At 44.6% G+C, this 14,259-nt stretch overlaps 1 protein-coding gene across 1 annotated transcript in view; it reads right to left on the bottom strand.

Moving 5' to 3' along the window:
- LOC136577311 (integrin alpha-M-like) overlaps window positions 1-14,259 on the bottom strand; it is a 141,928-nt gene that overhangs the window by 71,305 nt on the left and 56,364 nt on the right. Inside the window, exons 9-12 of the mRNA XM_066577181.1 lie at window positions 9,481-9,625; window positions 8,870-8,943; window positions 7,360-7,492; window positions 7,057-7,196 (exon numbers count right to left, since the gene is read on the bottom strand). Of these exons, the coding sequence (XP_066433278.1) occupies window positions 7,057-7,196; window positions 7,360-7,492; window positions 8,870-8,943; window positions 9,481-9,625 (492 nt within the window). The remainder of the gene's footprint in view (window positions 1-7,056; window positions 7,197-7,359; window positions 7,493-8,869; window positions 8,944-9,480; window positions 9,626-14,259) is intronic.

Below are 14,259 nucleotides of genomic sequence, written 5' to 3'. Positions count from 1 at the left end.
GCCTGTACAGGATGAACATGCCACAAGACCTTACTAGCAGGGGGGACGAATTTGACGTAGCCGGGTCTGGGAACGCCCACTCATATGTTTAACGATCCCGCTTCCTACACCCGGGATACATTCTCGACGGGGTTGAGAGGCGGGAGGGAGCCCACCCTTCCTTGGCCTCCACACTCCCACATAGGTCTGACAGCTAATTTAAGCTGTTGTTTTCTGCCTTTTATAGGCGGACCACAAGTTCTAAGGGACCGCATGCGGCCCTCTACCAGATGTTGTTTGTTCTTAAGTTACGTGTCTATTCCCTATTTGGTTTTTCCCGATGTGTCGCTCCCTTTTGTGTCACCCCTTTCTACCTTTCCCTACCCCTAACCCACCTGAGGAGAGATGGGAGATACGCATCCACCCCGGTCTCCAGGCTTAAATGGCGAATTTAACGTTTTGTACCCACAATACCAAGGGGCTAAACAGCCCACAGAAGAGACGACAGCTCCTATATCACCTCCACAGAAAAAGAGTAATGGTAGCTATGATACAGGAGACGCATTTCAGGGAGGGGAGCGTGCCAACATGCTCCTCATCGTACTACCCCAAGTGGCTCCATAGTCCCGACCCTCTGAGAAAGGCGGGAGGGGTTTCCATTGCTCTACATAGGACGCTTCAATACCAGCCAGTTGATTCCTTTATTGACCCAGGGGGCAGATATATTTTTCTCAAGGTTGAAATAATGGGTACAGTGACCACCTTTGCTAATATCTATCTCCCCAACCAGAACCAAGTTCCTGCGGCGATGAGAGTGCTGACCGCCCAAGCCAAATTCGCGGACGGATCGAGAATAATCCTAGGCGGAGACCTTAACGTGGCAATGGACCCCGCGGTGGACACTTCATCGGGTAAGTCCTCCGTCTCCCGGGCAGCAATCAGGGCACTCAAAAAAAAGCTAGATGCATTACACTTAATAGATCTCTGGAGAACACTACATCCAGACACCCGGGATTACACGTTCCACTCAGCGGCTCACAACTCCTACAGTAGGATAGATTACCTTATGATCTCACACAGCCTCTTAGATAGTTCCCCTTCATGTTCACATGGGGACCTGCTGTGGTCGGATCATGCCCCGGTCTTTGGGGGTTTAGCGGGATGGGGATCCACACCTAGATGTCAGTCCTGGAGACTCAACGATAACCTCCTAAAAGACCCCTTATGCGTATCAATACTCAGAAAAGAAATTGAAACTTTTAAGGAGACCCACCAAGCAGACCAGACCCCGGCACCAATAAAATGGGAAGCCCTCAAGTGTTTACTAAGGGGCGTGCTGATTTCCCAGGGAACCAGGATTAAAAAAGAGAGAGCAGCCACTTTGACAGGGCTACTGGCTACCCTGAGGGCCAAAGAGAACACTAACAAAAGACAGCAAAACGAAACACTGCGGGCGGAAATCTCGATGGTCCGCCAACAGATCTTAGAGATACTGGACCAGCGCTCCCTGGCCCTCAGGGACAAAATTAGAAAAGGGTCCTTTGAATACGGGGACAAATGTGGTGCGCACCTGGCTAGGACCCTTCATCCCAGGTCCCCCCAAACATATTTCCCTAAAATTCAATCCGCCAGAGGCCAAGTAGTACACAACACCAAGGATATACTGGAGGAATTTAAATCCTTCTATGATAAACTCTACAACATCCCGATAGAGACACATACTCCACATCAGACCCTTAAAAACGAGATTGATACCTACCTCTCTGAATATGCACCTAAGAGCCTGGCACCAACAGAGGCCGAGGCCCTGGAGCAGGACTTCACATCCCCAGAACTGACTGATATAATCCAAAATCTGAAAGTAAATAAGAGCCCGGGCCCAGATGGATATACAGCCAGATTCTATAAATTATTTGCGGAAGAACTTGTCCCAATAGTTTTAGACGCATTTAACGCGGTAAACAAAGGCCACCCGTTCCCCAAGCAGGCTCTGCAGGCCCACATCACAGTTATACTTAAACCGGGTAAGGACCCCTCGGCCTGCGTCAGTTACAGGCCAATCTCACTGATAAACGTTGATCTCAAGATGTTTGCTAAATTAATAGCAATCAGACTACAAAACCAAATTCCTAAGCTGATTCACTTGGAGCAGGTTGGATTTGTCCCTGGCAGAGAGGCAAGGGACAACACTATCAAAACAATGTCCCTAATAGCTAGGGCCAAATCGACTAACACCCCACTATGCCTCCTGTCGATCGATGCAGAGAAGGCTTTTGACAGGGTGAGTTGGACCTTCCTCTCTGCCACACTAGAGAAAATCGGACTGGGCCCACGGATGCTCCAGTGGATCATGGCACTTTATCAGGACCCGACCGCGAGAATCAGGGTGAACGGGACGTTGTCCGGCACGCTCAGAGTGAGCAACGGGACGAGACAGGGGTGCCCCCTCTCCCCCTTTCTCTATATTCTTACTATGGAGACCCTAGCGAACGCTATCCGCAGCAACGACTCAATAAAGGGCTTCAGGGTTAGCACCTCAGAACATAAAATGGCATTATTCGCCGATGATCTGCTGCTATACCTGTCTAACCCCCGAATCGGCATGCCTGTGCTCTTAAAGGAATTCGAGAAATTCGGGAGAATTAATAACTACAAAATCAATGCACAGAAATCAGAGGCCCTGAACATAACACTCCCGCAGGCCGAGGTCTCGCATCTGAAGTCAGTATTCCCCTTTCGGTGGGTCGACTCGCACTTAAAATATCTAGGAATAAATATTTCAGCAGAGCCTACGGCAGCCTATAAATTAAACTTCATCCCATTCGTCGAGGGCCTGGAGAAGGATTTGGGTAAATGGAACCCCCTCTAGATCTCATGGAATGGGCGAATTAATGCGGTAAAAATGGACGTGCTACCCAGATTTCTATACATTTGCCAAACCATTCCAATAGGCCTCCCAAGAGTATTTTTCAAAAAAATTAGATCCCTGATCATTAACTTTGTATGGAAGGGGTGCAAACCACGACTGCGCCACTCCATACTGACGAGGGAAAAAGAAAAGGGAGGCCTGGGCCTACCAGACTTCTCGTTATACCATAAAGCCAACATAGCAAACTGTGCCCTTGACATTATTAAAAACAGGAGTTCAAGGCTATGGGTGGAAATAGAGCACGCGGGGGAGACGGATGGCCTATACGGAGCCCCCTGGATACCAACCAGGTGGATAAAATATATTCCTAATATTTCCCCCTTCAGTCTCCAATTGTTTACGACATGGGCGGGCTTCGCGTCTCGCACCGGCCTGGTCACGGTTCCCGGGCCGCTAACACCGCTTACTGCAAATCCCTTATTTGAAACCACCAAAAATAGGACGGGTCTCCTGTCCCTCCCGGCTACACCAACCCCCAGATTAAGAGACGTAGTGACAGAGTCAGGATTGAAATCTTTGACAGAGATTCTAGACCAGGCTCCACCACAGCCAGGTTTTTGGCTGCAATACCTACAGTTAAGGGGTTTTGTGAGCTCGCTGACGCCGAAAGTGAATTTAACAGCGTCCCTTACGGAGTTTGAACAAATATGTCTTTCAGGCACAACCCAAAGGCACATGATTTCTAAGCTATACAAGATGCTGCTGGGTCGGGAGACGGGGGACGAGGCCCTGAGGTATAGGGAGTCCTGGGAGCGGGAGTTGGGGGACAACCTCACAGAGGAGGACTGGGGAAGGATCTGGAATCTGACCCATAAGGTCTCCACGGCAGGTAGAATTCAAGACCTTAACTATAAGATAGTTTCAAGGTGGTACAGAACCCCTGACCAAATGCAGAGGATCTTCCCCCAGGTTTCCTCGGAATGCTGGAGATGCAGCGGGAGCAGAGGCAACATGATACATATTTGGTGGGAATGTCAGCCAGTAGCCGAGCTCTGGAAAGAAGTGACAACCCTGTACAACCAAGTCAATCACTCGGACATTACGATGACACCCAAGCTTGCCCTGCTCTCACTGTTCCCGGGCTCCGTGAGGGAGGCGAAAGCAAGTCTATTAAAACATTTTATAATAGCAATGAGAAGACTCATTCCAAGACTGTGGCGCTCAGCCACCGCCCCAACCAGGGGCATGTGGGTGGAAGAATTACATACTCTCATGAGATTCGACGAGCTGGGGGCAGACGAGCCCAAACTATGGGACGCCTACTACAAGCTTTGGCAGCCGTGGGTTGCGTTCAGGGGAACGGACAACCTCAGAAAATGGATAGAGCAAGGCTCTACAGATCAGTGAGATCGTAAGAAAGACCCCCTGGGCGTAACACACGCGGCCATACCTACCTTTAACTCCACACATCTCTCCTCTCCCCCCCCCCCCGTCCCCTTCTTTCCTCCTCCCTCCTTCCCTACCCTACTCCCCCCCCCCCCCACTGTGTGTCATAGAATAAGTAAAACTAATGTCGACAGCAAAAGAAAGGTCCAAATCAGAAATACAGGACGAGACGAGACTGGAGACTGTCCCAGTCCTGCAACATAGACCAAGACAGAGAAGGGAGAAGGGGAAAATACTCAACAAGGAGTTAATGCAAACCAGATGTTTTAGGATTACTGGGGGAAGCGCAACGTTAATCCCCCATGATACCCTGTTTTCTGTCCCCTCGTCTCTGCTAACCTTCTGCTCGATAATAAGACTCTGAAGCAGACATATCTAATGGTGTACCAAGTTTATTTCACTGCCTGTCTTGATAAGGTTGAAGTGATTTACAAGTGAGACCAAGCTGTCGACGTGCAATAAAATTTATTTGAACATAAAAGTGAGCCTGGTAACTACAGGCCAGTAAGTCTCACTTCAGTAACGGGAAAAACATTCGAGGGGTTTCTGAGAGACGCCATCAAAGAGTACCTCAAGAAGAACAACAGAATAACTCCTCACCAGCATGAGTTCATGAAGGGTCGCTCATGTCAGACCAATCTGATCAGCCTCTACGATGAAGTAAGCTCTAGGCTGGACCTGGGAGAGTCTATTGATCTTGTATATCTGGACTTCTCTAAAGCATTTGACACCGAGCCGCATAATAGGCTGATATATAAAATGAGACAGCTTGGATTGGGTGAAAACGTGTGTAAGTGGGTTAAGAATTGGCTCAATGATAGAAAGCAGAGGGTGGTAATAAATGGCTCATACTCTGATTGGGCCACAGTCGCTAGCGGGGTGCCACAGGGTTCAGTATTGGGCGCCATTCTGATCAATATATTTATTAATGACCTAATAGAGGGGCTGCACAGTAAAATATCAATATTTGCAGATGACACAAAATTATACAATATAATTAATGCAATGGAGGACAATGTGCGGCTACAAACGGACCTGGATAAGCTGGGGGCTTGGGCAGAAAAATGGCAAATGAAGTTCAATGTTGATAAATGTAAAGTTATGCACATGGGCAGGAGAAACGGATGTCACCAATATACACTAAATGGGGTACTGCTAGGGAAAAGTGAGAGGGAAAAGACCTGGGGGTACTAGTGGACTGTAGACTAAACTGGAGTAACCAATGCCAGTCAGCTGCTGCAAAAGGTAATAAAGTCTTGGGGTGCATTAAAAGAGGTATAGGGGCGAAGGGCGAGAACATTATTCTCCCACTATATAAGGCACTTGTCAGGCCCCACATGGAATACTGCATACAGTTCTGGTCACCGATGCTCAGGAAAGATGTTACAGTGCTGGAGGGCGTTCAAAGAAGAGCAACTAAACTAATACATGGAATGAAGGGACTGGAATACCCAGAGAGGCATCAAAATTGGGATTATTTACCCTGGAAAAAAGACGGCTAAGGGGCGATCAAATAACCATGTATGAATACATAAGGGGACAATACAAGGATCTCTCCCATGATCTGCTTATACCCAGGACTGCGACAGTAACAAGAGGGCATTTGCTACGTTTAGAGGAAAGCAGGTTTCATCACCAACACAGAAAAGGGTTCTTTACTGTAAGAGCAGTTAGACTGTGGAACTCTCTGCTTGAGGATGTGGTGATGGCAAAATCCATAGAGGAGATCTAGAGTGGAAGGATATTACAGGATATAAATCTTAGGTTAATTGTTAATCCGGGTATACAGGCAGGTAGGAAATATTAGGGGTTGATCCAGGGATTAGTCTGATTGCCATTAGGGAGTCGGGAAGGAATTTTTCCCCCGAAAGGGCCAATTGGCTCTTGGGGTTTTTTGCCTTCATCTGGATCAACAACATAGGAGGATGGACAGGCTGAACTAGATAGACATTGTCTTCATTCGGTCTTACAAACCATGTTACTATGTTAGGTTTGTGACCCCTTGCAGAGTGGCTCGCCATGGGACTCCTGATTTATGACCATACGTACTGGCATTTGACAATTCAGGCATATCCTAACAACCAAACAGTGGCGTTTGTTTGGCCTACAAATGTAGCAAACATTAACTTGACATTTAATGCGTTATGAAAATCTAACTAAAATGTACTACGATGCTGTAAATTGAGTTAATATGATGTGCCCCTCATAACAATTGTGTCAAATTTTGCACCAAAATATTTATCCGTAACTGTTAGGGCTAAATGTCAACTCTGGGCGCAACACAAGTTGTGCAGCCAAATCACAAGAAATTGATGAGGATTGGTTTTCTTGTAATTGTCGGGCTATAGCAACTGGTGGGTTGCAATTTGACCACATTTATATTAGAAGGGCTGTTTTATGATCTTTCGCCCCACAACATTAGTCATTGAGTTGTCCTAGCCTAAAAACTTCTCTCCTTCATTTTTGAGATCCACGTTGCTCCTGACCATCATTCATGTGGATCATGAGTAAGAAAAGATGAGGGACCTATGGTTTAGTCTAACCAGGGACCAGTTATAGGTGTCGATTTACAGCTGGAAGATGCCCGAGGGCACAGTTTAGGGAAACTTTGGGATGACTGAAGGATGTCCTTACATTGTCCATAGGAAATTTCACTGCTTTTCCTTAAGTCCATCATATTGCATTTCCTATCTAGAACTGGGATGATGATGGATTCATGCATGGCGCTCAATCTCATCCTTATTGACATCTATGAAAATCACCTGTTCACCGAGAGCATGGGCTATCATACGCCACTGGGAGCTTGGAGAGTCCCTTTTGAAGACAATGACCCGCCCTGTATGTTGGTATCGTGGCGCCCCCATGGCGATGACGTTGGATTGTACTTGCAGCAAAGCATAGCCTAAAAAGAAGCAGGTCCAGATATGTCAAAGACAATTTACATGAAGAAACCCTCTCATCACCTTCTGTGCGCCCTTCAAAGCTTCTTCTGAAAGAAAAACACAGGCAAGGAAGGTAGTACTGTAGTCACCAAGTGGAAACCAAGGACAGCGCTACGTCCTTACCCATGTAGGAATCCTTCATGTCAGTCTCTGTCTTCGTCATATTAATCCAGATGCTATCCTTCTGCTCAGATCTGTACTCAAAGGCTCCACCACTCCAGCCATAGGCACCAACGGCTCCGACCAAGGCGCCATCCTGGAAACCGCAGAATGAGGCAATATTATAAAGGGGGAGAACACTGATCTGTGCATATTATGTATAGGAGGACAATAGAGATATATGTACATTATATATGGATAGAATATTCATCTATATACAGAATACTATATAGGAGGAGAATAGTAATCTGTGCATGTTATATAGAGGAGGAGATTTGTAATCTGTTACAAATCTGTTGGGAATAGTATTCTATATGCAGTATATTATCTGTGTATATTGTATAGTGGATGAGATTAGTGATCTGTATACATTACATAGGGACAGAATAGTGATCTGTGTATCTATATATATAAAGACGAAAGCCCTCACTGACTCACTGACTCACTCACTGACTCACTGACTCATGCTTGAAAAAGGCTTGACAGAAGCCGAAACGCGTTGCAGCGCCAATCTACCTGTTTTTTAATGTAATAAACCGACCTATGAGGAATACGCCTGCTCCATTGGAGTTTTCTGCTTTCTTGGATATTGGGGGTGCCAGGAGTCCAGGCACCCCATAACAAGTAAGATCCCTTTACATTGACACAGTTTGACGGAGCACATGAAGTGAGTTTTTTCCTATTCTGATTATACATGACTCACTGACTCGCCACTAATGAAAGAAAGAAACATGAAATTTGGCACAATCATAGATTATGTCCAAAATAGGAAAAGTAAAGAGGTCCCAACTCGATTATTCAATTCTAGCGCAAAAGAACTAGCGCCCAAATTTTACATACGGAATCTAATTCTCTCACTTCCCAATGTCATAAAAACTTGAAATTTGGCACGAGCATTGATTATGTCATAAATAGGAAAAGCTAATTGGTCCCAACTCGATTATTCAATTCTAGCACAAAAGAATTAGCGTCCAAATTTTACGTACGTAATCCAATTCTCTCACTTGAAATTTGGCATGAGCATTGATTATTATGTCATAAATAGGAAAAGTTAATGGGTCCCAACTCGATTATTTAATTCTAAGTGGAAAAGAATTAGCGTCCAAATTTTACGTATGGAATCTAATTCTCTCACTTCCTGATGTCCTTTTATATAAAGGAAACGTTGCATGGTTACTTCCACGTGGTGTTTCCTGGGCAACACAAAGAACCATGCAAAATGGTGAACATATGTTATCTCTAAAGTAACCACGACTTCATAAGATTTTTTGTGTGAACACCAGATAAACACCAGTACCAAATTAACTCGAGCGAAGCCGGGTATATCAGCTAGTATTATATATGGGGGAAATGATTTGATTACTTTAGAATTATGTATAATGTACAGTGGTGATAATTATCGCCATTATATATTGTGTCACGAAGTAGGGTTTTTTTTCCCTTTCTTTGATGATGTCTAGCACTTGGCACTTACCGAAGTTAGAACTGAGCTGAATCCCTCCTGTGAAAACTCCATCTCAAACGATTGTCCACTAAGAGACTGAGTACCTGTGGAAGACAGGAGAGCTCACTTCTTACAATGAGGGCAGCGCTCAGAGGTGTTTTTTAAGGGGTTGGAGGGATGAAAACCATGTCTGAGAGTCACTGCTGACAGCCATGTCATTGGGGGGGGGGGGGCAGTATCAAGTCAACAGGAGGTTGCTGGTCCTTACAGCTACTGAGGAATAAGAAGGTCATGTCCTCATCATACCTTGAAGGTCCTTGTTTATTTAAGATCTCTAGAGCTCTTCGGCCTAATAACATCTGTTCTTGGGATAGAAAAGTTTAGTGACAACCTACGAGAGAGCTGTAATGACAGCCATATTGGTTGTCAACAAGTGTTCCCAAAGACAGACGTAACTAAGGGAAAGACATATCATTGTCTGATAAGAAGATTACTTCTGGCTAGAGCTATCACACGAGGTGAGGAGCTGTTTACACTCATTCTGACAGAGAAGACCTAGAATTGGGTGAAGAAGATGCTGCTGGAGGAGGATGAAGAGGTCCATTGATGGCACTAAGTAGATCTGTGACAGTCACACCAACCTTCAATAGCAAAAATCTTCTCCTGCAGATTCTCCTGAATCTTTGCCAGAGCAGAAAAGTCATCAACTTGAAAAACGCTGTCAGGGGATGAGGCTATATTACGTAACTCCGCTTTAGCGTTGGATCTGGTGAAGAAACTTCCAACCTGTGAGAAAGTCAGACACAACAGCAGATGATTACAGAGCAGCAGTGATGTCACTAGGTGATGTCACCAGGATCATCACCATTGTTATGTGTTTAGTATGGTTATAAAAAGACATACCGTATATACCGGCGTATAAGACGACTTTTGAACCCCGAAAAATCTGCTCTGCAGTCGGGGGTCGTCTTATGCGCCGGTAATACAAAAAAAAAAAAGTGTAAAAAAAAAAAATTTTATTACTCACCTCCCACGGCGTTCTGTCGCGCTCCGACAGGATGTCGCTCGCTCCGGCAGGCTGTCGCTGGCTCCTCGTCCCCGCCGCAGCATAGCTTTCTGAATGCGGGGCTTGAAATCCCCGCTTCCAGAAAGCTAATACACACGCCGGCAGCCATGACAGCATTGAATGGCTGTGATTGGCTAAAGCACACGGGGCTTCAGCCAATCACACTATTCAATGACATCATTGAATGGCTGTGATTGGCTGAAGGCGCACGTGTTAGCAATCACACCCATTCAATGATGTCATTGAATAGTGTGATTGGCTGAAGCCACGTGTGCTTTAGCCAATCACAGCCATTCAATGATGTCATGGCTGCCGGCGTGTGTATTAGCTTTCTGGAAGCGGGGATTTCAAGCCCCGCATTCAGAAAGCTATGCTGCGGCGGGGACGAGGAGCCAGCGACAGCCTGCCGGAGCGAGCGACATCCTGCCGGAGCGCGACAGAACGCCGTGGGAGGTGAGTAATAAAATTTTTTTTTTTCTCCACTGAATACCGGCGTATAAGGTGACAGTTGGGGGGTCGTCTTATACGCCCCGTCGCCTTATACGCCGGTATATACGGTATGTCCATCAAGTGTAACTAAGAGATGGGAAGGAATGTGGGCAAAATCCTGGGGAAAAACTCCAGCAATCAGAATGGATCCACTTTTAGAACAAAATTCAATACATTTTCATAAGTGTTAGTGTTGTTTTGTTGTAAGAAATCATTTAATCCTTTCTTGAAGCCATCAGCTGATGCTGCTGTGACATCTTCTGAGACTCTATGCATTCACAGCTCTTACAGTAAAGAACCAGTTCCTGAGGTGACTATTCTCCATATTCACAGCTGTAACAGTAAGGAGCCATCTCTTGAAGTGGACTGCCCTACATAGCTGCCTGGCTTTGACCCATGGTGCTCACATGTGTTTCTGCCGCCCTTGACTTAAAGGGCAAGCATGTGCTCCCACTGTAAAGAACCAGCTCCAGAGGCAACTACTCCACAGACCCCTACTCTCACAGTAAGGAAGCAGCTTCAGTAATAACTACTTCACAGATCCCTGTTCTTATCGAAAAGAACTAGCTTCAGAGGCAACTACTCCAAAGAACCAGCTCCAGAAGCAACAACTACACAGACCCCCTGCTCTTACAGTAAAGAACCAGCTCCGAGGACACTACTCGACAGACCCCATCTCTTACTTTAACGAACCAGCCCTGTAGGCAACTCCTCCCCACAGACCCTCAGCTTTTACAGTAAAGAACCAGATCCAGGGGCAACATCTACCCACAAACTCCTGCTCTTAGAGTAAAGAACCAACTCCAGAGGCGACTGCTCCACAGATCCCCTGTTCTTACTGTAAAGAGCCAGATCCAGAGGCAACTCCTCCCCACAGACCCTAAGCTTTTACAGTAAAGAACCAAATCCAGAGGCAACTCCTCCCCAAAGACCTCTGCTCTTACAGTAAAAAACTAGATCCAGAGGCAACTACTGCACAGAACCCCTGCTCTTACTGTAAAGAACCAGATCCGGAGGCAATTGCTCCACAGACCCTCTGCTCTTACTGTAAAACCAGCTCCAGAGCCAACTACTCATTTACTCCTTTTGGTTCCTTTTCTATATCCAAGGCATCCTTTATTCCTTTACTATAAACTACTGCCTAAAACGGAACTATGTATTCCAGATGGGACAAACTAATGCTTTGTAGAGTGCTAGTATTAGACCCCAGTTCAGGAATCCACGTCTCTTTTAATACACGCCAATATCCTGCTTGTCTTACAAGCAGCTGACTGACATTGTGCTGCTATTTAATCTGTTGATCTTGATCTACAAATGCAACTTGCTCTTTCTCTGTAAGTGACTCCCAGTTTTGCTCCCGCTCGTACAACAAATCAAAACATTTTTTTCTGTATCTGGTTTGGAAACAGGTTGACTTAACAAATTGTGGGGTGCTAAGTTCAGAGGAAGAATCAGATTCCATCCATCATGTTACATTTCTGAGATACATAGCACTATTACATAGACAATGATACATGATTGACAAATATTGTTTGGTTTTAAATACAAAAAAAGCCCTTCACAGTTATAGACAGCCTGAAATCAGCATTTATTAATCCTCATTAAAATCAAGGGCTGACAAGGACAGACTACGAAAAACAAACAAACTATAGGTTTTTCTCGTAACTAAACACTATCTTATTGTTGAGGGATACCTGTTTGACAGTACATTGTAAAGGTTACCGAGAATCAGCATTGATAGATTGGAATGGACATTGATAAGTCCAACAAGCGTATATGCCCATTCCCAGTTTATTCAATCAGGGGACATATACAAAATGAATATGTCATCAAATGCTAATTTGATAGTGTATCAGATAGAGGGTAGCAGAGAAAACTAACAAAAAGCTTACAATTCTTGCTTATGTGAGATGTAGTAGTTGTACTAATTGATACTATAGCTGTGATAGTTCATAAATTATAGTTGGTTCATCAAGATTAAAATGATGATGATTTATATATTTTTGGTTGGTTCTGGTTCGACGCGTTTCTGTGTCACATGGGGACACTTTATCAGGAACTTAAAGGGGTTGTCCCGCGCCGAAACAGGTTTTTTTTTTTTTTCAATAGCCCCCCCGTTCGGCGCGAGACAAACCCGATGCAGATGTTTAAAAAAAAAAACGGATAGTACTTACCCGAATCCCCGCGCTCCGGTGACTTCTTACTTACCTTGTGAAGATGGCTGCCGGGATCTTCACCCTCGGCAGGTCTTCTGTGCGGTCCATTGCCGATTCCAGCCTCCTGATTGGCTGGAATCGGCACACGTGACGGGGCGGAGCTACGAGGAGCCGCTCTCCGGCACGAGCGGCCCCATTCAGAAGGGAGAAGACCGGACTGCGCAAGCGCGTCTAATCGGGCGATTAGACGCTGAAATTAGACGGCACCATGGAGACGGGGACGCTAGCAATGGAACAGGTAAGTGAATAACTTCTGTATGGCTCATAATTAATGCACGATGTACATTACAAAGTGCATTAATATGGCCATACAGAAGTGTATAACCCCAACTTTGTTTCGCGGGACAACCCCTTTAAATGCAATCACACCAACTATATAATACACTAATACAGATGTGCTATTATGTATGATAGCAACTGCGCTGTATAGTAGATACTATATGGCTGTAGTTCAATACTGGCTGGATACCAACCCTACCTGTCTAACAAACACTCAATGTCCAGGGAGTACCCCAGTTATAATGAGCATAAGCATAGAACATGAGACTGCCAGAATGGAAGCAACAAGTAGCCTCTATTCAAGCGATAGCAAGCAAGCCAACAAGATTTGCTATGTGCATACTAGAGCCTTGCAATTGCAGGTTAAAGATAGGGACCGCTAAAGTAAGGAGTAGCCCCTTAATCCATGCAAGATCTAATATCATAGATCTTGAACTAGCAGTCAGATGCCCTAAGTGTCAGTTCTACATATAGAGCTTTTTGTTATTTTTCTCTACTACCCTGTATCTGATTAGCATTTGATGACATATATTCATTTTGTATATGTAAGTTACTGTCAAACAGGCATCCCTCAACAATTCTATAAAATAGTGCTTAGTTGCGAGAAAAAAACTATAGTTTCTTTGTTTTTTGTAGTCTGTCCTTGTCAGCCCTTGATTTTAATGAGGATTAATAAATATTGATTTTAGGCTGTCTATAACTGAGAAGGGCTTCTACTTAATGGTTTATAGACCATTTCTGCCTCAGTGATAAGTATAAAAAAAATAACACCCAGAACTCAATGTTTTTCTGGTAATGTATTTATGAATGAATCTCAAAAAATACTGATATTCTGAGGTAAGAATGAAGAGAAGAGCTTCATGCAGATTACAACAAACACTAAACAGCAGTACAGATAGGCTCATGTCAGTAACCTTCCTGCTCAACTACATTGTTCTGCCATCTAGTGACCATTTTTAGAACTTCATCCACTGTGTATTACATTCAAATAAAGAGTTTAGCTTAGTCGCTGATTTAATTTTATATAAATAATTCACCAGAAAATCAGCACAAACACAAAAACTTTTTTTTTTTAAAATTGAAAAATCTAAATTACATAAAAACCTTACGTGATACGTTATTTCTAAAGGTAATTTCGGATTCTACATTCAAAAATACATAAGAATTGATATATTGCACACCAGATGCAAAAATGCTGTTGAGCAGTGTTATTAGCATCCAGATGCTGAACTTTATATCGACATTGAATCTCATTTATCCAGTGGATGCCCAAACCCTCAGTATGTCCAAGCTGACTTATAATTAGAGATGAGCGAACGTACTCGTCCGAGCTTGATACTCGTTCGAGTATTAGCGTGTCCGAGATGCTC

Source organism: Eleutherodactylus coqui, chromosome 8 (genome assembly GCF_035609145.1).
Source record: "Eleutherodactylus coqui strain aEleCoq1 chromosome 8, aEleCoq1.hap1, whole genome shotgun sequence".
NCBI lineage: Eukaryota > Metazoa > Chordata > Amphibia > Anura > Eleutherodactylidae > Eleutherodactylus > Eleutherodactylus coqui.
Note: the sequence above shows the minus strand (reverse complement) of the source record. Positions and strands in the feature narration are given on the sequence as shown.